The 24,345-nt window shown below is 35.8% G+C and overlaps 2 protein-coding genes across 2 annotated transcripts; one reads left to right on the top strand and one right to left on the bottom strand.

The window, feature by feature from the left end:
• The first annotated feature begins 623 nt into the window (after positions 1-623).
• On the top strand, positions 624-11,927 carry LOC147390115 (glycerophosphodiester phosphodiesterase GDPDL3-like). Its single transcript, XM_086457980.1, has 9 exons — positions 624-915; positions 1,838-2,131; positions 2,935-3,050; positions 3,241-3,742; positions 6,051-6,089; positions 6,235-6,516; positions 9,718-9,857; positions 10,194-10,677; positions 11,326-11,927. The coding sequence occupies exons 1-9, from the start codon at positions 804-806 to the stop codon at positions 11,628-11,630; spliced, it is 2,274 nt and encodes a 757-aa protein (XP_086314106.1). The 5' UTR covers positions 624-803; the 3' UTR covers positions 11,631-11,927.
• A 904-nt stretch (positions 11,928-12,831) lies between these two features.
• UPL5 (ubiquitin protein ligase 5) lies at positions 12,832-22,705 on the bottom strand. The gene is made up of 3 exons (XM_086457979.1): positions 20,598-22,705; positions 14,149-14,738; positions 12,832-13,477 (listed from the first exon to the last, which is right to left on the bottom strand). The coding sequence occupies exons 1-3, from the start codon at positions 22,405-22,407 to the stop codon at positions 13,214-13,216; spliced, it is 2,664 nt and encodes an 887-aa protein (XP_086314105.1). The 5' UTR covers positions 22,408-22,705; the 3' UTR covers positions 12,832-13,213.
• Positions 22,706-24,345: the final 1,640 nt, after the last annotated feature.

The following is a 24,345-nucleotide window of genomic DNA, read 5'->3' as shown; positions in this document are numbered from 1 at the left end:
TAGTCTAATTAAATGCTTCCAAAGAAATGTCTTAAAGTAAATATAATTGAAATAAAATTAAAATAAGAAAAATTTTACTTTTATCTTTTCTTTATATGTATTCTTATTCATTTGTCATATTTTTATTCAATTACAACATCAAATAAATGTTTCATTTTATAATTTTCAATGGTTTTATTTTTAAAATTTTGATTTTTTTTGAAAAATTTATTGTTCATCTTAATTTTTCTATTGAAGAATTATAAGATAAATTGTTACATTTATAAATAATTATCTATTTTATTAGACATGTGTATATATTTTTTCATTAAAGAAAAAAAATATAATTCATCTTAGTGGGTAGCTCAATGAGTATGAAAAGAGTCGATTCTGCTTTCAAAATCTCATATCCAAAACAAAATCAATAGGAATCACGAGGGTATTTATGTATAATTGAAGATGAGGGTATTTACGTATAATTATATAAAAATATTACAGAGGATTCCAATGTCAAAGGGCCATGTCATAAGTTTAGAAAATATAAGGGGCATATTTAATATCCAGGAAAATAAGGAGGGCGATGTCTAAATCACCCTAAATTATATAATCACCTTAGATACAGATTATATAATATAACTCCACCTGTAAGGCTGTAAACAATAAAAAACTACGACTCTCTCTTTCCCAGAAAAAAAAACTCAGGTCTTCTACTCAACTGCTCTGTCTTTTTTCCCAATAAGACCTGTAAATCCGATCATCACTCGTGGGAGGTTTAAGAATTCGGAGCTCTGAAAGCTTTTACTAGTGAGATTTTCGTGGCAAAAATGCTGAGCGTTCGCGCGCTTTTCATCCTCTTTGTTCTTCAGTCAGTAGTAGTAGATTTGGTTTCTGCTCAGAGATCTAACAACAGAACCAGTTCATGGAAGACCTTAAGTGGTTCGTCTTCGTCTTACTAGATTCGTCTTTATCTTTCTTTCTCTGTTGTTTAAATGTTTTTTTTTTTCTTTCTCTAAATTTATATTTGTTTAGTTGTTAGTTTGTTATTATCTCTGTGATTGTTGAAATGCAGGGTGTGGGTTTTTTTTTTTTTTTTTTTTGTGAATTTGTGATGAAATGTTCGTGTTTTATTATTTGGGGTAAATGGTGGATCTGATTGTGAGATCTTGCAGAGTTTTTTTTTTGGGTAGATTTGAAGATGTATGGTGATGTATATAGGTTCTAATAAGCAGTTTTAGCGACAAAAAAGATTGAATTTTTCTAAAATATAATTTTTCTGTTTCAAAATAGTTCTTTTTTTTTCTTTCTAAGTTCTGTTTTTTTGTTAAAAAAGTTGAGCTTTTGATCTATCTTTTTTCTTTAAACTGTTCCCTATGGTTATATTTGAGTTCAATTTATTAAAATCTAAGGTAATTTGGATGCACTTTAGCATTAATGCTGTTCTTGTTTTAAGAGTCAAATTATAAGAATAGAACTCTCGTTTATATCATTAAGTGAGGATCAGAACCATTTTCAATTTCATATCTGTTAAGAGTTAATTGGCCAGAAAAAAAAAAAAAAAGAGAGTAAAAAACTTACAAAGAAGATTTGGAGAATCCAGGAATCACTAGTAATCAATCTCATCTTACCATTAAAACTATTAGCTTATCATAGTAATTTTTTGGTCGGTTTTTTGGTTATTATTATTTTCCCCCATTAATCTAGTTATAATTTTCTTAATTACCCGTTTCATCGCTTCAGAAGTTGGTGCATGGAATGCTACATTTCTTGATGTTTAGTTTGATTTCTTAACTTACCATTGTTGCTCGGTAATGTTCTTATAATCCATTTCCAGGAGACTTAAAGTGGTTTTCATTTGCAGGAAACGCACCCGTAGTGATTGCAAGAGGTGGATTTTCGGGAATATTTCCAGATTCTAGTTTTATTTCCTATAATTTGGCAACGATTACTAGTTTACCCAATGTGATTCTTTGGTGTGATGTACAATTAACAAAAGATGGAGCTGGGATCTGCTTACCATACCCATGGATGGAAAACTCTACCAATATTGAGAGTTTTTTCGCAAATAGGAAAAAGAACTACATTGTTAATGGGGTGTCTAAGAATGGATGGTTTTCTGTGGACTTTACCCTTGATGACTTACAAAATGTTACATGTAAGTTTAATTTTTGATAAGTTTTTCTGATCTTAAGAGAAAATCATGCTTCCTCTATCTCTCTCTGTTTATTTTTCCCTTTTGGACCAATTTAACTTAAAATATTTTTATTTATCTCATTTTAATTTATTGTGTACCATATCTGTTGCTTTATTACCATATATATATATATTTTTTTATATTTTGGTTGTTACATTATCCGTGGCATGCTTAGCTTGGGTTTGCTAGATTTGTTTTTCAACTCTCCATCACATGGAGAACACTTGATCTAGAGCCTTCATGCCTAGTCAAATATAGATCTAAACAATTAAACATGGAATCATAAACTACATACCTCTTGATGTATTCTGAACCGTCAAAAATCACACTTGATTGACTGGAATTGGAGCACTTGTGTGGGATGCCTTCTTTTCTCTTCCCTTCAGCTGATTGATGGGGCTTAGACCTTGAGGTGAGAGGAGAGACTCCCCTTATAGGATTGGGAAATTATGACACCAAATTCAATTTACTATACGTATATTGGCTTGATGATAAGTAGTTCTTGTGCCCTTTTATGCAAAAAAATAACTGATGCACTAATGCTTGCACTATTCATTTGGTCCAAATTACATTTCACTAAGTTTATGGGTTCCAAGATCTTAAACTAGGATGCACTATAAGCATAAGATAAATAGAATAAGATCTTGGTTGTTGCTATGAAATCCCTTGAGCCAATTATTGAATATCAATGGATAATTGCATTGTTGCATTTTGACACATGACATGGTTGAATCAGGACTGACAATTTGTTTGCTATCTTACAGTAATTCAAGGAATTTTTTCTCGATCGAATCTGTTTGATGGGAATCTGTTTCCTATCCTTACTGTTGAAGACGTGGTATTTCAATTGAAACCTCCTGGCTTATGGTTGAATATTCAGGTAAGTAATGTGAATCATAGATTGCATCTGTATTGAAATGGGGCCTTTTGTCAACATAGAGTTAACATTGTTCCAGTACTGCATAATTTTATCTATATTTTCTTCAATTTCAATCTCATCTACATTTTACTGATAAAAAAAATCAAAGAATTCCTCTGCTAATTTTTAGGACTCCTCATATTAATTGCAGCATGATGTATTCTTTGCGCAACATAACTTGAGTATGAGAAGCTATGTTCTCGATGTATCAAGACGTCTTATCGTTAACTATGTCTCATCACCAGAGGTGGGTTTCCTTAGAAGCATCGCAGCACGATTTAAAGGAAGCCGAACAAAGCTAGTTTTCCGCTTTCTAGGGGAGGAGGATACTGAACCTTCAACCAATCAGACTTACAGTACACTTTTGAAAAATCTTACATTTGTCAAGACATTTGCATCTGGAATTCTTGTTCCCAAGACATACATATGGCCCATTAATGGTGGTCAATATCTGCTACCTCATACAACAGTTGTCTCAGATGCTCATAGGGAAGGGCTGGAAGTTTATGCTTCAGATTTTGCAAATGATTTACCTTTCAGCTATAATTACAGTTTTGATCCAATAGCCGAGTATCTGTCTTTCATTGACAATGGTGACTTCTCTGTTGATGGTGTGCTATCAGACTTCCCTATAACACCATCAGAGGCCATTGGTAAGATTTTATCTTTAGTTTGCATAACAATAACCGTACGCCAGAGATGGGCATCAATTACAAATTTTGTGAAATTAGGATATGTTCCATATCATCTGCAAAATGAACATATCAATTTCACACACCAATACAGACATTTATGTACTACATGTTGGTTTATGGTCCTAACTTGAGTTATTTTTGGGTGTATCTTGAGCCATGTGTATGGGGGCCACAGGCCCCCGCAACAGGACACCATATGACGCCGTACAACTTCTGGGGGCATTTTTGTCTTTAGAAGATATGTGTTTCGATATGTGTTTCTCCCTAGGACGTCATATATATTCCAAGTTCAGAAATCCTAAAATCTGTGTTGTATTTTTCACAATTGTCATCAATAAAGAATTATTATCACCGCCCTTGGACGTAGACAATCCTGTTGAACCATGTAAATCTCTTGTATTTTGTTTTCTCTTCTTTGAATCTTCATAGTTTATCAATCTTGATCGATTTAAGGGAGTTTTTTCGCAACACTTTATCTGTAATCCATCTAATATTCTTTCAAATTGGCTCATGTACGTAGGAGCAAGATCTCACTTATTGCCACATAATATACTTGTCTTAGTTGCAAAGAACAAATTTAGTTTGAGAACTGAGGCAAATAGTGTACTTCTAAGTTCCTTTTAGCTCTATCCTAAAATGTGTTTCTTTCAAATTTTTTTTATACCAATTGATTTCATCTTTCTATAAATTTTGCGTCCTTGAATTTCTTTTTTTGGTTATTAGAACTTTTTCCTGTTGATTGAAAATTCCTTAGAAGACAGTAATGTGTTTTGCGAGATTCATAGGCTGCTCATTAAGAAATGCGTCTTAAGAAATTTAGGTCGGTTCAGTGCCACCATTGCTTTTTTTTTTTTTTTTTCCTTTCAACGCAAATTCAACATTTTCTCAAAGCATGATTGGCAAATGGAGAGTGGCTAGTCTGACCCTTCTTTACAAACCACTGGAAATGATAGCTAAATGGGTCTGTGAGATGGGAGTTGAAGTGCGACTCAAGGAGACCCTCTGAAGATTTTATATTGTATTAAATTTTGTTTTCTCATTTATTTATCTATTATGTCTTGATGCTTATTTTTGAAATAATTAACTTAGTCAATCTAGGCAGGCTTGAGCTAGTTTATATCATAATATTGGTGGGAGAAGTCCCATCTGATGCTAATCCTGAGCCACAATGTGGCTCTAATCTTACCATGTTAATGGAATCAAGAGTAGCTTTAGCTCTAGAATTGGAAACCGAAGGCCTCCATGGAATTTGTAGTTCCACTTGTGGAGCCCATATGGATAACATTTTAGACGGTCCAATCGTACATTGAGTCATTCTCATTGTGTAGATCATGGTCACAAAAAATCAGTCCATTCTAACTTAACAATTATATTAAAAAGTGAATATAAATTAATGTTTAAATGAATGACTTAGATTCTTCATTTGCATGTCAATTCTTAATGCGTTTAATCATGTTAGAATGAATTTTGAGGACCGTTTTTGAGGTATGGGAAATTCATTGTTTGGTTGGATTGTTTAATATGATATCCGTATGGGCCCTACAAGTGGAGTACAAATAGGGACTAGGTTATATATCTTCATACACATATATGGTTGACAACTGGTGGTTTTTCAAAATAATGAAACTTGGGCAGAAACACTCACCTGAATGAAATGACCTTGGAATTAATGTGCTTTTGTGATACGATTCAAAAGAAATGTATCAGACCATTGTCATCAAATGATGGAATCGAGTACCCAAGTATCGTTATAAATAGCTTGAAACCAAGTCATTAGGAATACAAAACTGTCTGGTTACATGCCACAATGAAATGAAAACTATGATTGGTGCAAGATGTGGTCCTCCTTGGTAAAACCTGTCCATAATGTCATCCCACACCTGGGTTACAAGAACAACAATAATAATAAGCTCAAACCTCCATTGCCTTTTTTTCTGTTTCTAATCCTCCATGGCAATATATTAGCTATCAAGATATATGAAAAAAAAAAAAAAAAAAAACCCTTCCTTTGTGTAGGACATGCATAATTACAATGTTGATTCTTAGGAATAAGAAAGAAGGATAGGGACAAAATCCAAACTGCTGGGAATACATACTAATATATCGTAACTCATGAGCATAAAATAAAAAATTGCCATCAAGTACACGTGTAACGTCATTTAGCTGTCTTGATTTTCGTTGCAATTCTGTATTATTGTATTGTTAAATAAGCTTCACGGTCAAGAAATATTTTCTTCATGATTCTAACATCTGACTTTTATTGCAGGCTGCTTTTCTCATATTAGCAAGAATAGTTCTGGACAAGGTATGGCACTATTGTATACTGAATACTTGTCATGACTTTCATCTTTCTGTTGATCTGTTGGTGTCCCATGTTTGTAAATCTTTAGATTGCACAATTATAAGTATATCAATGCCAACTTAGTTCTTTTAATTGGTTTGTGCTTCAGAAACACCAATAGTTATATCTCACAATGGAGCTAGTGGAGTCTACCCTGGTTCTACTGATCTTGCTTACATTCAAGCTGTTGAAGATGGTGTCGATTTTATTGACTGTTCTGTTCAAATGACAAATGACGGGATCCCAATATGCTTAAGCTCTATAAATCTTATAAATTACACAACAGTTCTGCAATCGCCCTTCAATTCTCTTTCTACTATTCTGGATATTCAGAGAACGCCTGGGATTTTTACTTTCAATCTCACATGGAAGGATATTCAAAGCTTGAAGCGTAAGTTGAAATTTCTGTATTTTTCGTATGTGGCCTCATGAACTGAATTTAATTTTAAGTATTTTATTTAGGAGATCTTGCATGCATAGATTAATATAGTCTTACAGATTAGAAAGCTTAAAATTTTGGAACCATTGTTATGGTGTGTTATGCCACTACCTTATCTTCTATTGGAGGTAGATTTGTATGGGCAAAAAATGTACTGTACACCAAGGAGCAATTTCACTTGGGTAGCATTTTTCACAATTTGTTAACATTTTCCCTAGGGGAAATTTTGTCTTTGTATGGTCTATAAATCATAGCAAAACTCGTTTTAGGGTGACTATGGGGTTTGTTCAGTTTATTCTTGAGGAAGTGAGATTGAGAGATTGTAACCCTGGTTTTCATGGACATAGTGAAAGGATCTCATCATCTCCCACAGACTTAGGCGATCTTGCCAAATGACATGAATTTTGTGTTGTGTTCTCTTTCTTTTGGTTTGTGTTTTATTTTTTATTGCTATCATAATTTCTTGCATCTGAGGTGGGAACAAGCCACCTTGCATTTTTCACACATTGGATTAATTCTTTATTGATCCTCCAAATCAAATACGAGGAATATTTGATGACTAATTCTCTAATCATCTGATCCTAATTCAATTTCAATGCATCACGTGAGTTGGGACTTTTTAGAGTACATGATGGGGAGGATGGGTTTTGGGCAGAATTGGATTGGCTGGATAATGAAATGTGTCACAACGGTGTCTTTTCAGATTCTCATTAACGAGAGCCCGGCCGGTTTTTTTAGAGGTTCGAGAGGGTTGAGGCAAGGGGATCCATTATCTCCTTTCTTGTTTCTTATTATAGCAGAGGCCCTAGGTTCTTTGTTTAGCAGAGCGGTCGAGTTAGGTAAGCTTTCGGGATTTAGGGTTAATGACGGTCCTTTGATTTCTCACCTTCAATTTGCGGATGACACACTAGTTTTTCTAGATCATTCGAGGGATCAGGTGCGGGTGCTTCGTGTTTTATTGGGTTGCTTTGAGGCTATGTCGGGATTACACATTAATCTTCAGAAGAGCAAGCTCTTTGGAGTAGGAGAGGTGAACGATATTCATATAATGGCCACTATTTTGGGATGCGGGTATGATTCATTACCCACGTCATATCTGGGATTACCATTGGGAGCTCCTTACAACAGTGTCAAAATTTGGGATGGTGTGATAGAGAGATTGGAGAAGAGGTTGCGTATGTGGAAAGCTAATTATCTGTCAAAAGGAGGGAAAGATACTTTGATCAAAAGCACCTTAACGAGTATCCCGGTCTACTTTCTTTCGTTATTCACGCTTCCGAGATCAGTTGAAATTAGATTGGAACGACTTATGAGGAATTTTTTGTGGAATGATAGGAATGGCAAGAGAAAATATCATTTGGTTAGATGGAATGTGATTTGCATGTCCAAGAAGAATGGGGGGCTAGGCATTAGGGGGCTTAGGTTAGCTAATAGAGTGCTTCTAGGAAAGTGGCTTTGGAGTTCGGCGAAGAGAGAGGTAGTCTTTGGAGAAAGGTCGTTATGGCCAAGTATGGGGAGAGGAGATTAGGTTGGTATAGCGGTGAGGCTAGAGATTCGTATGGGTGTAGTATATGGAGAGGGGTTCTTAAAGTGAGCGAGGATTTCGAGAGAGGGATCAGGTTTAGAGCAGGTTTGGGGGACATAATTAGATTCTGGGAAGACAATTGGTGCAGTACTTCGACTCTGGCTACTCAATTCCCGTCATTGTATGCTTGTTCTCTAAAGAAGAATTGCTGTATACAGCAATGTTTGGTTAGCAACGTCTCTAGTGCTACTTGGGATCTGGGATTCAGGGGAAATTTTAATGATTGGGAGCTAACTGAGGTGATATCTTTCCTTGATCTCCTGCATACGTTTCAGCTTAACGAAAGCGAACAGGATACATAGGAATGGACAAGGGCTAAGGACTCGAGATTCTCTGTCAGGTCTTTCTACAAGGCGATCAATCCTTCTGTTGAGCGACCTATGTCGGGATCCATTATTTGGACCAAGTCAGTTCCGTCTAAAATCTCCTTTTTCATTTGGTTGGCTTCCCTGGGTAGGATTCTTACGTTGGATAATTTAATTGCCCGTGGTTGGATTACTCCTAATTGTTGCCCGTTTTGTTTAAGGGATGGGGAATCCGTGGATCATATTTTAATTTACTGTTCATTCTCTTATAATATGTGGTCTACTTTCCTTGGGTTGTTTTGCATCAATTGGGTTTTTCCTCGCAAGTTTTCATCGTTATTAGAAGGGTGGACCAGTAATGTCTTCCACACCAGAAAACGGATACTGTGGACTATGCTTCCTTCGGCTATTGCGTGGGGGATATGGAACGAGAGAAATAACAGGGTGTTCAATAGCAAGATTAGTAGTTTTCATGCTTGTTTCTTGGAGATCTTGGGCCTTTTATACCTTTGGTCAAAGCAGCACACTGAGTTCGTAGGGACTACCTTCGATGACTTTGTTTTCCGATGGAATTCGTTATGTAATCACTAATGCTGTTTTTTGTTTTTTCTTCTTCTCGTTTTATTTGTGAGGCCTTCTCGGCCTCCTTGTACTTTTCCTTCTCTTCAATATATTACACTTTTCAAAAAAAAAAAACAATCCAAATCAAATCGTTAATCCTACTCCCTAAGTTAAGCACCTAGCTATAGTCTGTAGCCTAAACTCTAATATTATTATTTTTGATATTAGTAGTTGGCCAGATAGGAATGTTTTATTGTACTTCTCATATTTTTGATAAAGAAGCTATAGCTGGGTCTAAGTCTAACAACTTAATAAAATGGTCTTTGGAGGTTGAAACACACCAGCCTTCTTTAGAAATCATGTCTATAAAAATATCAGTAAGTGCAAGACGAGAGTGTAAGTGATAGGATTTGTGTCAGAATGTGTCAACATGCAAGTTGATATGGGAAGATTCTTTATAATGTAGTTAATTTTAGTGATGATTAACATCTCTCACTGAATAACAATTATCAACACCCTACCTAAGCAGACCCCATGTTTCACCTCTATTATCAAGTAGGATCCCTCCCATTATCTCTATTTTGTTGGGATTTTTTTTCACCTTTCTTTTAAGTTTGTATTTTAGTTCATTTTCTGTTTCTGCTATTCCATTGGTTTATCCTTACAATCTTTGTTAATTTATCTTTTTTTTTTTCATTGTAGCGGCAATATCAAACCCATCTGTGGGTTACACATTGTACCGGAATCCAGCATATAAAAATGCAGGAACCTTCATGTCATTGACTGACTTTTTGACCTTTGCAAAAGGCAAACCTCTTACTGGTGTCTTGATTATTGTAGAGGTGAGTGTATGTTACTAGACTGTGTCTTATTTGTGAATATGAGGAATTCTTGCAACGGGAACGGACAGGAAGAAACCTACCCTCTTCCTGCTTATGCCATACACCTTGGACACATTTAGAGCATTTGCTACCACTATATGATCGGCTTGCAAGAGCATGTTATGTTGATGTCTGGCATATGTGTGGTGTGCTTAGTGTATGGCGCCAGGAGGAGGCCACCTCAAGTTGTAGCCTTATTTTATTTTAAATTCTATCAAAACCGAAGTTCAAAACCCATTCCATTTTCGATTAGGTACAATTGAACTTTGACATTTGTTTGCTTTTATATTCCTGCAGAATGCAGCCTTTCTTGCTGAAAAGCAGGGTCTGGGCATTACTGATGCCATCCTTGATGCTTTAAACAAATCTGGTTATAACAACCAGACGACCCAGGAAGTTATAATCCAGTCCAGTGACACATCGGTTTTAACAAAGTTCAAGGAGCAATCAAAATACAAACTTATGTACATGGTTGATGAGGATATCCGTGATGCTGATGACGCATCCATCAAGGACATCAAGAGCTCTGCCGATTACGTGGCTATCAGCAAGGAATCCGTACTTCCTAAGAATATGGCTTTCCTCACTGATGCTACAAATATTGTAGAGAAACTGCACTCATTTAATCTCTCCGTCTATGTATATCTATTCCAGAATGAATTTGTAACTCAAGCGTGGGACTTCTTCTCGGACCCAGTTGTTGAGATTAACTCATATTTTATGGGAGCCGGAATTGATGGAGTTATCACAGACTTCCCAGGGACTGCTGTAGCATACAGAAGTGAGTGACCCTTACTCTATTGAAACACATTTTGGTTTATGATTTTGCAAGTATGTAGTTGTATGGATTCTGCATGTCTGTTGGAAACCAACTAATTTCAACATCACTTCCCTACAGGTAGATTTTGGAGAGAAAAAGCAAAACAAAAAAGGCCATATTTTCGCATTCTTTTGCTTTAAAAAAATTCTTTTTAATTATGACAACTTGTTTTTCGCTTTATCTTTACTATTATAATGAGAGATGGCGGAATATAAGTGGTTCGAGACCAAATTTTGGATCCCACAAATGCCCTCACCTTTACCTTTAAATTTAATATAATCAGGGTCATTTTGATCAAAAACCAAGAAAATTGGTACCCACCATCATAGAATCAAGGTTGTTAGTTTTCAAAATTATAAAAATATTCTTTTTCTTATGTAATAATAAAAAACCCTTTAATAAATATTTTAAATTACAGATAAATAAATACACACATACATATATATGCTTGCCTTAATGTATTATTTGATTTTTATATTATTTGTTCATGGCACTCAGCACTCCTTTTACAGAAATGTTGGAATTCCATGCTTGTGCAATCATGTAACCTTCACATTGCAATCTCTCAGTAATTAATCATGTGGTGTGTGTTACTCTGGATTAATGCAGGAAATCGGTGTTTAAACATGGGGGATAAAACACCATTTTACATGAAGCCTGTTCAACCAGGGAGTCTAATGCAGTTCATTCCTCCTCCATATTTGCCACCAGCCGAAGCACCAAACCCAGTCCTGACAGAACAAGATGTGTCAGAGCCACCTTTGCCTCCTGTATCAAAGCAAGCACCGCCCTCTAACACCGGCGGGTCTGCAGCAGCTCCAACACCACAGAGTCCTAATGGGTACCCACGCTTAGTTGCATGTGCCTTCTTGTCATCACTGTCGTTACTTCTTGTATATCTTGTGCTATTTTGAAACCAGAGCACACCATCATCTGCTGCTATTCTAAGTCCAATCTGTTTTCTGGGTTGCTAGAGGTCCGGGCGTAATTATAATACGAATCCATTTCTTTGATTTTTTTACTGTATTTTTTTCCTTTCGATGCTATGTCTCTTACCATTCTTATCCATATTTTGAGAACATTTGTCCTGTAAACATTTGCGACATACTTGTGGGATGTATTTTTATTTTATTTTTATACAATATTGTATATTGCTGTAAGATTCGTGAGATGCTCTTATGCTGCAAGCAAATTTGTTAGGTTGTGGTTTTATTCCCATATCGAATTAGGGCTGTCAATAGATTGGATCGATACCAACTTAGTACCTATCTGATGGATACCTTAAATAGACCTGGACCCAATATCATAATAATTTCGTTGCTTGATAATAGAAAAATACGTGGTAGTGGATCCATTTTTTACTAAAGCTGAATCACAGATTAAAGATTTTAGACTTTGTGAAGAAATATTTTAAATATTAAAAAGAACAAAAACGTAGGCATCAAGGCTTGTTTTTATATAAAAATACACAAATATTTTTGAAGAAATAAGTGATCGACTTGTTTTTAATAGAAGTATAATACCAAAAAAAAAAAAGGAATTATGACAAAAATGCACTTCCCCATAAAGGAATTGCTGCCTTTTAGGTAGTAGAGAGACCACTTGTTCCTACTAAGAAATGCGCCATTGTCCGTATTGGTTAATCTGGTTTGCTGCATACATGAACAAATTAGAGGTATACCTTGTATCTTTATCTTTACTATCGGGTTTACCACCAAAATGGTTGGATTCACAAATTTGTAAATACATGGTTTGTTGTATTCTATGAAACTGAATATATATTGTACCTTTAAAGTACCAGGCGAAGGAGCGTTCCATTTGGATTATAGAATCTAATTCTTTCCCATAATCCCAGCTGAAGCTATGCTTGGAGTGGAGTTTAAAAATAATTATTCTAAAGTCAGATCAGATATTAAAAAAATTGAAACTTTTTGTTATTTTTGTTGTTCTGAACTTGTATTTTTGTTCCTATGCACCGTACCACAATTGCACATATAAATATACAGTCAGCAAAGGAGACTAATAATAGATTCTGAAATAAATTTCTATCAACAGTGCAGCCAGATAAGATATTTGGATTCTAAAAATTATTGTTTTATAATTACAATTCACAAATCAATCAAAACCTCAGAAAAAATCTTAACGATTCGAACGAAAATATGAGAGCAAGTGTTTACAAGGCAGAAGACATTCTATTTCATTCCCCTTTTATATGGATGGAAGTACATAAAATTATTACCAACAAGAACAGAAATATAGAAACAATCTTATAAATGGTTCTCTAGTATGACATCAACACTTTGACGAGAAGAGCTGAGAAACCAAAACCACCTTCACTGAAGAAAGTCATTCAAGTTTCTATAGAGACCAAACCACATCTTACATAAACTCAAATAAATAAGTTTACGATCCCATAATCACTGTACAAGCTGAACCCAGTTTTTACATGCAACAACAGCCCATAATTCTCAAAGAACTAGAAGCAATTTATTCTTTTTCACCAAATCCCAAAGCTGCAGCTTACATGATCTTGGGTGATGATATTGAGGCAATCCTGCATAACAGCTAGAGATGGGTAGGGTGGGAGGCACAACCGGTAGAAACATGTGTGCGACGAGGGCAAGCGATTGCGGGAGTCTGAAGCTTTGAAGATGTACAAGCGAGATGCCAAACCATCAAAACCCTCTACTGGTAAGTACTTCACAGACGTCCAGAAGAAGAGAAGTACCCTTCTCTGCTCCTCGGACATGCTCTCAACAACCTGGAACAGCTTCCACAAATTAGTAACCATAACATTGCATACATATAGAACCAATAACCTATTACCAAACTGTTTTCTTTATAATTCCAACCAAAACCAAATCACAAAGATTATAGCTTAATTTTTTTGATAATTAGAGCTTCATCTACATCACCACAAATAGATTGGGAACATGATGGTCACGGTGTTATTACCACCAATTGGTGGTAAACTAGGAAAGTCTATTGATATTGTTTGGTTGTACAGTGAAAATTAATAAAAACCGAATTCAAACAAAAAAATGCAAGATGGACCCAAGGACATGGATTGAGATGGTGAAAGCAGAATTAACAGAAGAATGGATTAAAATAAACTTACATGGAGGGACATGATTTCATTAATTTTACTTCAGAGCATTTCATGTATTTAACTGTTCATTTCACCAAAAGATAAAGGAAATTCAAAACACAACCAGTGAGAAGTAATTCTCAAAAGATTTTCTTTAAAAGAAAAGAAAAAATAGACAAAATCCATAATCTGGAGCCATTGACTAGTAAAATTTCCTATAAAAAATTCCTTATCAACAAAGCAACTCATTACATAAAAGACAGAGAAGGCTAAGCATGCACCGAAAGAGAACAATTATAGAATGCATATAGAACTCATAAACCAAAGTCCTACAGGGCACATACCTTCCAAAACCAGCTGATTTGATGATCAGTTTCTTTGTAGCCATTGTACTCGGTGTGTGCTTTCCAATCATCAACACAAATAGCTCTATCGTTTCCATGCAACATATGATCTAGATCTTTGAGATCTAAACTTTTGAACAAGACTGTCTGGAGTGTCGGCTTAGAAAGAATCTCAGAAAATCCTTGTGCAAAACGGGATACCTGTTCAGAGATAGATGTTACAAAGCGATTCTGAATAAGAAGGTTCACATATTCCTCTCTATTCTTGCTGTTGACAACAATGCCCTTCCCCCCAGAACAGAGCTCCACAACTTTCCTGGACCCTAACTCTTCTATTTCTCTAACAAATGTCAGTCCCAAAGCATCTGAATCCAAAAAATCAGGATCCATTTCCAAAATCTTTTTGCAGCTCATGTACAAGCAAGGATCAGCATCACGCACATCTTCCAGAGATACTGACTTTTCAGCTAATTGCAAGAAAAACACGCGATCAAATACAACACCTACTTGCACTTTATGCATCAAAGCTAATGCAATAACCCGACCGCAGAAGACAAAATATTCGAGGTGCAGGGGATCCACGACAGATGCTGCATAAATCCAAAACAAATAGGTCAGCGTATACATCTGTCAAAGAAGCACAACCCTTGGAAACATTTAGAAAACAAAAAAAAAACAAAACATTGAATACTTTAATAATGAAGAGAAAACTACAGTATGCATTTTTTTTAAATCATGCCATCATTTATATTGAGAGATTCTACTGGCACACCAACTTTTACTTATAACACACCAATCCTTTTGAAATTAAATGATTGTTTACATTAATTGGTGTGCTATAAGTAAAAAATTGGTGTGTTAATAGAAAGCTTTATGTATATACCATGAATCTTTAACTAGTGGACACAGAGACTTGCATTAGTGTCAAGCATAGAGTATTATATATAAAGACAGGACTATGTTACCAACTTTACTTTTTTATTCTATTACACCTGCATAAACTAAGGTTGGTTGTTTCTTGCACTCTTTCCTATCATCACCATTGAAGCCTTACTCCCAAATTTGGGGCCCGCTGAATAAATTATGTTCCTCCATTCAATTCAGTCTACAGTGTCTTCTGTTAATTCCACTCTCACTACCTCAATACACGTCCTTTTTGGGTTTCATCTTGTTTTTTTAGAATTTTCAAGTTGCATGTCCCCCCCTTCAACTGGCTGTCATATGTCTTCACAACACATGACCAAACAATCTCAATAGTTTTTCCCTTAGTTTTACCACTTATTGGGCTACTCTTAATTTTCATGAATGTGTTCATTTCTGATCTTGTCAGAGTCAATCCACCAATCTATCTCAATCTATAAACACGTTTCTTTTCATCCACTTTTTTTGATCAGTTATAAACATATTTCTTGATTGCCAAACATCCAACTCCATACAGGGCAATCATCTTACTATTAGTCACATAGAACACCAAAAGCATATCTATCTCCACTTCTAATTATATACCTGCTCACTTATAAAATTTTATCATTTGATATTTTCCGGTGACATACAATGAAGGGCATTGATGGCATCAGAGCAGAGTGCATTGTTCTAGTGAAATGATCCAAAAAGGGGGGAAGTAGGACACAAAACCCAATTTCCTACAACAAATAAAGTTGAAGTGCATAAAAAATGAAAGGACAACTATCCAATTAAAAAAAATGCAAAGACAACGTAAACATGACTTTTGTCCAAACAATTTTTCTGGGATGTATCCAGGTGATTCCATCATGCTACCCTAGAAGAAAAATAATTTTTTTAAGGCAACGATGATCCATTGTTATATAGATACTATAATTGTTTAAAAGCACTTTATCGAGTATCCCGGTTTACTTTCTTTCTCTATTCATACTCCCAAGATCCGTCGAAATTAGATTGGAAAGGCTCATGAGGAACTTTCTGTGGAATGATAGGAGCGGTAGGAAGAAGTATCATTTGGTTAGATGGAAGACGATTTGCATGCCTAAGAAGAACGGCGGTCTGGGTATCAGGGGTCTTAGATTAGTCAATAGAGCGCTTCTAGGTAAATGGCTTTGGAGGTTTGGTAAAGAGAGGGGTAGTTTGTGGAGGAAAGTTATTAAGGCTAAATACGGGGACAAGAGTCCAGGTTGGTATGGTGGTGAGTCCAAAGTCTTGTATGGGTGTAGTGTTTGGAAAGGGATTCTGAAAGTTAGCAAAGGATTAGATTCAAAGCAGGTTTAGGGGACAAAATTAAATTTTGGGAAGATAGTTGGTGCGGCACTTCGTCTCTGGCGACTCAATTCCCATCCTTATACGCATGTTCTATTAAGAAGAATCAATCAATTCAGCAGTGTTTGGTTCGCAACGAGTCCGGTAATACTTGGGATTTGGGATTCAGGAGAAATTTTAATGATTGGGAGCTAACTGAAGTTACATCTTTCCTTGATCTCCTGCATACGTTTCACCTTAATGAAAGTGAACAGGATAGGTGGGAATGGATTAAACGAAAGACTCGAGATTCTCTGTAAGGTCATTCTATAAGTGGCTCACTCCTCTGGTAGAGCGAGCCAACTCGGGTTCTATCATTTGGTCAAGGTCAGTACCCTCAAAAATCTCATTCTTTGTCTGGTTGGCTTCCCTTGGGAGGATTCCTACAATGGATAACTTGATTGCTTGGGGATGGATCACTCCCAATTGTTGTCTCCTTTGTTTGATGGAAGGGGAGTCGGTTGATCATATTTTTATTCACTGCTCATTCTCCCATAAAATTTGGTCAAATTTCCTTGGTTTATTCGGTACTAATTGGATTCTTCCTAGTAAGTTTTCTTCTTTGTTGGATGAGTGGTCCAGTAATGTTTTTCACAACAGAAAGCGCTACATGTGGGCTATACTTCCATCGACGATTGCTTGGGAGATTTGGAATGAGAGAAATAACAGGGTGTTCAATCACAGGATCAAAAGTTCTCATGAAGGTTTCTTAGAGATCTTGGGCTACTTATTCCTATGGTCTAAGCTAAACATAGCATTCGCGGGGATTTCTTTTGATGATTTTGTTTTTAGATGGGAATCTTTTTATACTAGTGTTGTTGTTTGTTTCTTCTCCTTGTAGTTCCTTGTGAGGCTTTCTCGGCCTCCTTATTTTCGTTTTTTCCTCTTTGCAATATATTATACTTTTAAAAAAAAAAAAGTTCATAAAGCTGTCAGTGTTGATACCACAACGTAATTTCAAATCCCGCCTTCAACAATTAATTACCAACCACTAACCCCCTTACTTATTAAAAAAAAATGGTATTTCCTGGCCATCAATTTTTACAAACTTACTCTTTATGTGTCCTATTAGTAAACTTGTACTTCTCATACTATGTTTTAGCTATACTATTCTAAACCCTTACTTGAAAGCGATTCTCTAGTAGTTTTTTTTTTTTTTTGATAGGTATAATAGGGTTACTAGCTAGCAAATGAAGTTGGATTCAAGGGGATTTGAACCTAGGACGTGGGAACAACATTCCACACGTCTTACCACTTAGTTAAGTTGGCACTTCACTCTCTAGTGTTTTAATTTTGCACTTGTCCTCTCTAGTCTCATCAAATAACACAATCATTTGCAAATAACATGCACCAAGGAATTTCACCTTGAATATGAACAATTACTTCATTTATAATTTTGAAACACAAACAGATTCATAGTTGATCCTTAACATAGGTCAGTTACAATTGAAAACTCATACATTATTCTTTACATGTATCTATTTGGGACTCTTTTCTTTATCAATACCTACAAAATTAAATTTCCAAGTACTTCATCATATGATTTCTCTACATTAAATAAAAATAATGTTGAAATTTTTTCATCTTTTTCCCCTAAACTTCTCCATCCTTTGGCTAAGTAGGAAAAATGGTCTGATAGTTGATCTCTTTAGCATAAAACCCAGTTAGTCTCTAATATTCTTTTTTCTCCTTGACCTTCATTCCTTCACTCTTTCCAAAAATTTCATAGTGGGAGTCATAAATTTGATATCTTGATAAGTCGTGCAGCTCTTTATGATTCCCTTGTTGTTTAATATATGAACTACAATACTTTTGCTCCATTCGACTAGCATCAATTTAGTCTACAAAATATTATTGAGCAACTTAGCAGTAATCCAAAACTTCCCTTACATTTTCTTACTTCTATCAAAATATATGGGCCTAAAACCCTACTTGTTCTCATCTCATCATTACTTGCATGTTTACACAATTGATACCCTAATTGTAGAGATTTATGTGACCTCTCAGGTCTACCATGTGTAGGCCTGTCAACGGATACGAGTCGAACCGAATACAGGCACATTCAAAAAAGAAAATTCAACATCTGAATTTGAATCCAAAAAAATTGATGGATATTTAGAATCAATATCCGTATTCGATAAACTTATCGAAATTCGAAATCCGACAACTATAATCCAACAACTAAAACATTAATATTAATATACTCAAAAAGGAGAAATTCCCAAGTAGGCCACCATACAAAGAATAGGCTACAAGGGCGGTGGTAGCTTCCAAGGGCGGATTTAGAGTGGGGGCAATGGGGGCACTTGCCCCCATAAGAATTTTCAAACCTTCTTTGGAATAATGAACTATTGCTCTCCCAATTTGTTTTACACTCTTAGTTGCCCCCACAAAACAGTTTCCATTGTTATGTTGCCCCCACAAAAAAATTATAGTCTTCGTTGCCCTCACAAAAAAACTTCCACTCTTATTTTGCCCCCACCTGAGTTAAATCCTGGCTCCGCCCCTGGACTAGCTTCATTAACACAAGATATTACCATAACATTCCTGCATGTCTCCTATCCATGAATAGTGGCTCCCAATCAGTAAAAAAAAATTATCATTATTTAGACTTTATCCAAATTATGGGGTAGACAACATGAATCCTATTTCTCCATGTAACTTTACTATGAACCATATCTTCATCAAGAAATGATCCTTCAATTACTACCTACACCCATGTCATTTCAGTTTTCCTCTTATCCTTTTAGAGCCCTCGACATGCACAAAAATGCTATCTCTCATCGGAAGTGTTATTAGTGGTTTTTTTTGTACGTGTGAAACATCTAAAATGAGTTTACCATATTTTATTTATCCCCTATTGAAGCTCAACATTCTCATCTCTACTATGCTCATTCCATGAATATGTTGTTCCATGATAACCAACTTTACCTCCATAAAGAATAGCTGGTCATATTGTTGTCTTGTACATTTTTTTTCCCTTTAGCTTGATACCTACACATCGATCACATAACACTCCAAAAGAGCTCCTCCAATTTATCCTCTAAATACTAATTCTTCGGATCACATCCTAACCAATTCCTATATCATTTTGTATAATTGACCTAAATAATGGAATTGGTCTCTTTGGGGCATTGCTTGCTTGTCAATCTTAATTGTTGCTTCATCTCCAAAAGTGTCATGATTAAACTTACATAGTATATACCATACTTGTCTTACTTATTTAACACTTTTTTTTTATCGATTTACTTGTTTAAAACTTTCATTTCTAGAATATTCCTCCATATAATTAGTTTTGAATTTACTACCTTACTAGTTCAATGATTTCATCTACAAACACTACATCATATCTAAATAATACACACCGAGGGCTTAGACCTATATCTCAGTTAGTTTGACAAGCTGCAAAACAACTTTGAAGTCATGGGTTCAAGTCCAACATTACTATATTCTCTCTTTCGTTTCTCAGGGATGGGTCAGCAACAAAGACTATACCCGATGGGTATGTCAGCTGATCCTATTTCTGGGCCGAGGGCAATACTGGTTCGTTGAGATGTTCTTTCATCTAGATGCTTTCTATCCTTCTGCGCTGAGCTAGGATGTCTAATCTACCGATCCGGATGTGGACAAGGGCTCCTCTCTCCTCTATGCCCAGGGAGGGATACACATCAAGAGACCTCTTCTTGAATATGAATAGTTAATCCATCAATAACTAGTGCAAAAAAAGGAACATGCTGCTTAGTGCAAAATAAGGAGGCTGCTGGGACTTCAGCCAAATTAGTAGAACAATATTTCTTCCTCAAACCCACTGTTTGGCTCATACTGAAAGCTAATTTTAGATATGTCACAGCCTTTAAATGTAGAAGTTCACCTAAAATTTTGGAACTCTTAATATTCATCATACAAAGTTTATTCTTTTTTATTGCTTCTTATCACCATTTCTTGAATTCATTCAAATTAAAGGAACCAATTAGTTTCTTATCCAAATTTATATAACTGAAGAGATTATTTAGCGGGGAAAAAAAAACTGTGACAGAAACCAGTCCATTTGATCAAGTACCATCCAAGATAAAGAACATATGAATAAATTCTGAATTTCTGATACTAATTTTTTTTCTAACCACCAAAACTAAAAGAATTGAAGTAAATCACAAATACACAAAATAGTGGAAGCTTACCTGGATTAGGAAAGAACCTTCGATGATCATTTGGGCATGCTAGAAAAAGTGCATTTTGTGGATTGAATATTGCTTGGCATACCAAGCAGAACCACTCCCTCAACACACCAGGACCTGTAGCTTCCTCATTTTTAAACTCCATGAAAAGGCCACCTCGCAATGATTCAGGACTTGTGTGTGCTATATACTCAAATGATTCCGCCAATAACTGTGAACGATCGATAAGCATCTCATGCATCTCCTCATAATCATCTTTCACCTCAGGAAACAACATCATGACCAAATGCCTCCTAGATTCAAAATCTGTAACATCCTTATACTCAAGAAGCCAGCAATGATCATCACTCCGCCTGGCATATTTGATGAGAGCGTTCAATGAAAACTTCCTCAACCTCATAACAGACCCAAGTTTTTCTTCAGCACCTTCATAAAGTTTAGAAATGCTATACAATTCCTTCAGAATTGTAAGATACTGAAACCACCAAGGCCGATGACTTTCACTCTCCCCTGTTTCACCTCTGGGAACCAAAACTTCCTCCATTTTCTTCAAACATTGATCCATTTTTCCCAGAAAGTCCAAGAAAATGTCATGAAGTGATCCAATCTCAACCATGTAACACATATGCTCCTCCAAATGAATAGGGAGGCAACCTTGCCCATCCACGTGGGCCTCAATCGCCCTACGTAGTGGGAACGAAAAAGCGATAAAATCATGGACATCAGTTACTAATGGCATCCCCACAAATGGGGATGAAGTCATGCTCGATGTCTCCAGACTCTTAGACAGTTTACCCGCCAACTCACGAACAAATGGAAGAAACTCTTGAATAACAACAGATGCCTTTGCATTCTCAAAGTATCTCGACCCATGTGCAACCCCAATAGTTTCCAATAACGACCCGAGAGTGGTACGGCACAATATATATAATGGGTCATTATTAGCAGTACTACTAAGCATTTTACAGAACTCTAACACTATCGGAGCACATTGGGCATGTGTGGCTTTGGGCAAAAACTCATTATTTGGAGTGAGAAATAGCCGAATTGATTCGGCGGCACAATCCTTGTTACTTTTGATAGGAGAGAGGAACAACATAACTAAAGCAGATGGACCACCGGCAGACTTAAATATATTAAGATGACCTAAAGCTCTATCGAAATTATCCTTAGGAGTCATCTTCAAGAACTCCTTTACTCTGTATTTAACATATTTCGATAAACGGAGAGAATCCCCTCTACAGAGACGACATATAGAGGATATCAAATCGTTAACTACCTGCCAAGCTTGCGGATACTCCGTACTCCTCATCCGCCCAACCAATTGAAGTCCTGCATCATTCTGAATTGAACAATCGGCAAGGGATTGTTCCCATTGGAGCTGTTTCCCCCTGTAAATCAATCGTTGCTCGACAATTGGAATCCCAGTCATCCTTCGTATCTGTTCATGAACAGATTCCACCGAATCATCGGAATTTGCATGAACAACAAGGGTATTACCTCCCGACAATAATCTCACGAAGAAATGTAGTGACTTTGTCGATCTTCTGATCTCTCCACTCGTTTCTCCACTACTGGAACCAAAACAAGATACGAATCGAGCATCAGAAATCCTATCGGAAACTTCTTCAGTGTTTGTATTCCCTAATCTTGCAGAAGAATTAACAGCATCAGATTCATCTTTCTTCATTCTTACAGATATCAAATCAGACGAAAATTCGTCTCCAGGTCCATAATCATCCAATTTTCGCTTAGGAGAGATCCGATCAAGGCGTTGATGGACGAAATCAATTGAGGTTTCTCTGAAAGACATCAGGGACGGAATCAAAATCACATAAACAAACCCACACAGAGAATTTTATATGAATAAAGCGGAGATATCCATGCAATCGAAGCTGAAACCCTAACCCTAACTCCAGAAAAGATTTCTTAGGTCAGATAGAAAGATCGAGCGAGAAGGACTGAGAGTGAAGAACACCAGAAATTAGGGTTTTTGAAGGTCGGTTGCGTTCACACTTCGCGGCGCGCGTAGTCCGCCAGCAGAATCCTCTGCTATCTTACGCGACTTTGCAGCACAGAGAACTCATCTCTCGCAGATTTATCAAAAACATTTCACTTCTAAAGTATACTGTGGTTCTGATTGTAATTTAGTTATACTACACGATCTTCTTTATTTTTAGAGTAATGCTGGGCTGACACAGCAGTTCTACTGTGATTCTCACAATTCTGACGTGGTTTAATATCCACGTCATCTACTTAATAAGTTAGCAGCCATATCATCTTTTATTATTAAAAAAAAAATAGAAACTTGGTGAAGAAGTTAAAAAAAAAATAGAAACTTGATGAAGAAACTAACATCTATCTCTCTCTCTCTTGTCTTGTTCTCTCTTTGAATCTCGAAAGTTCCATTGAAGTTTGAAGCATTTATCACGAACACTGAACCCCGTTCTTCACTAAATCATAGCAACAATTAATTCGAATTTATGTTTTTTTAGCTTTTTCACCAAGTTTCTTCTCTTATCAAGGAGAGAAGAGGAAAAGATGTTAATTTCTTCACTAAGTTTTTGTATTTTTTTTTTAACTTCTTCACCAAGTTTTTTTTAATAATAAAAGATGACGTGGTTGTTGACTCATTAAGTGGATGATGTGGATATTAAGCCACATCAGAATTGTTAGAATCACAGTAGAACTCGTATCACCTCAACATTACTCTTGTTTTAAATTCTTGAGTCTTGTCTATTAGGGTCATGGTTTTTAAATTTGATTTCGTGTCTCGTCTCGTCCATGTTTGATATTAAGTCGTCTCGGACAAGTTTTTCGAAACGTTTGAGACATCTCGTTCAAAAAATCAAAAAATTGAAAGTGAGGTATTAAATCTCGATAAAAAAAATAGACTTGTGAGTTGGTCTCGTTCAACTTCGATACCGAGTTAACTTGAACAATATGTGTCAGTCTCGGACAAGTTTTAAAACCATGATTAGGGTGGATGATGGGCCGAGTTTGATGGTTTTGGAAATACATGCGTGGATGAGTGAAGTTTACATTTATTGAAATTAATTAGTACCCAAATCAGTAAACTGTTAAGTATGGTCTGATTAATTATTCGATTCGATTAATTATTAGATTATCTTTATACATGAGATTTTCTATTTTGACATTAAAAAAATCTAAATCAAATAATATGCTTCCTGTATTTCATAGTAAAAATTTATCACACCCGAGGGGTGGAACTATCAAGAGACGAATGGGAGCTATAGGTCCCACCAAACTTTTAGAAAAAAATTGTTAGCTCCCTACACTTTGATCATTTTTAGAGATACCACTTTTTTTTTTTTTTTTTTTTAAAGATTAGCATCCTACAATTTGATCATTGGAAGATAAGTACATGTTTTTCTTTTAGTCTAACTAGCCTTACTAAGTTAGTAAGGAAACCCTTACTAAGGGTCCTTAGGCTTACCTTGTGGCATCCAAATGATCCCATGCTTCAGTATTTTAGATGACAAAATCCTATGAACTTTGACAATAAAAGATTTCAAAAAAAAAAAAGGTTATTTTCAACATTGAATTTTTAATTTCTAATTTGAGAGTTAGGTGGAAGTTTGATAGCCGTCCATTTTCAAAACCTTGGATCAAGCCAAAAGGATAAAAAATGAATATTCTTTTCTTAGTTCTAAGTTTTTATATGAAGTCTAGATAGTTGTGATGTTGTATGGCTAGCATGATAATCCATTTGAGCAAAACAACTCTTATT

This window comes from Akebia trifoliata, chromosome 11, assembly GCF_017979445.1.
Source record: "Akebia trifoliata isolate Shusen 1 chromosome 11, ASM1797944v1, whole genome shotgun sequence".
Lineage (NCBI taxonomy): Eukaryota > Viridiplantae > Streptophyta > Magnoliopsida > Ranunculales > Lardizabalaceae > Akebia > Akebia trifoliata.
The sequence above is the reverse complement of the archived record's forward strand: the minus strand, read 5'-3'. Positions and strand labels throughout refer to the sequence as shown.

What these genes read in the sequence shown, in the direction of transcription:
- LOC147390115 (XM_086457980.1), top strand. Translation starts at nt 804, where the DNA reads ATGCTGAGCGTTCGCGCGCTTTTCATCCTCTTTGTTCTTCAGTCAGTA. An exon ending in AACACCATCAGAGGCCATTG is followed by an intron (nt 3,743 to 6,050) that starts GTAAGATTTTAT and finishes CTTTTATTGCAG; the next exon opens with GCTGCTTTTCTCATATTAGC. An exon ending in GACTGCTGTAGCATACAGAA is followed by an intron (nt 10,678 to 11,325) that starts GTGAGTGACCCT and finishes GGATTAATGCAG; the next exon opens with GAAATCGGTGTTTAAACATG.
- UPL5 (XM_086457979.1), bottom strand. Translation starts at nt 22,407, where the DNA reads ATGTCTTTCAGAGAAACCTCAATTGATTTCGTCCATCAACGCCTTGAT. An exon ending in AAGGTTCTTTCCTAATCCAG is followed by an intron (nt 14,739 to 20,597) that starts GTAAGCTTCCAC and finishes GGATTTATGCAG; the next exon opens with CATCTGTCGTGGATCCCCTG. An exon ending in AAATCAGCTGGTTTTGGAAG is followed by an intron (nt 13,478 to 14,148) that starts GTATGTGCCCTG and finishes AAGCTGTTCCAG; the next exon opens with GTTGTTGAGAGCATGTCCGA.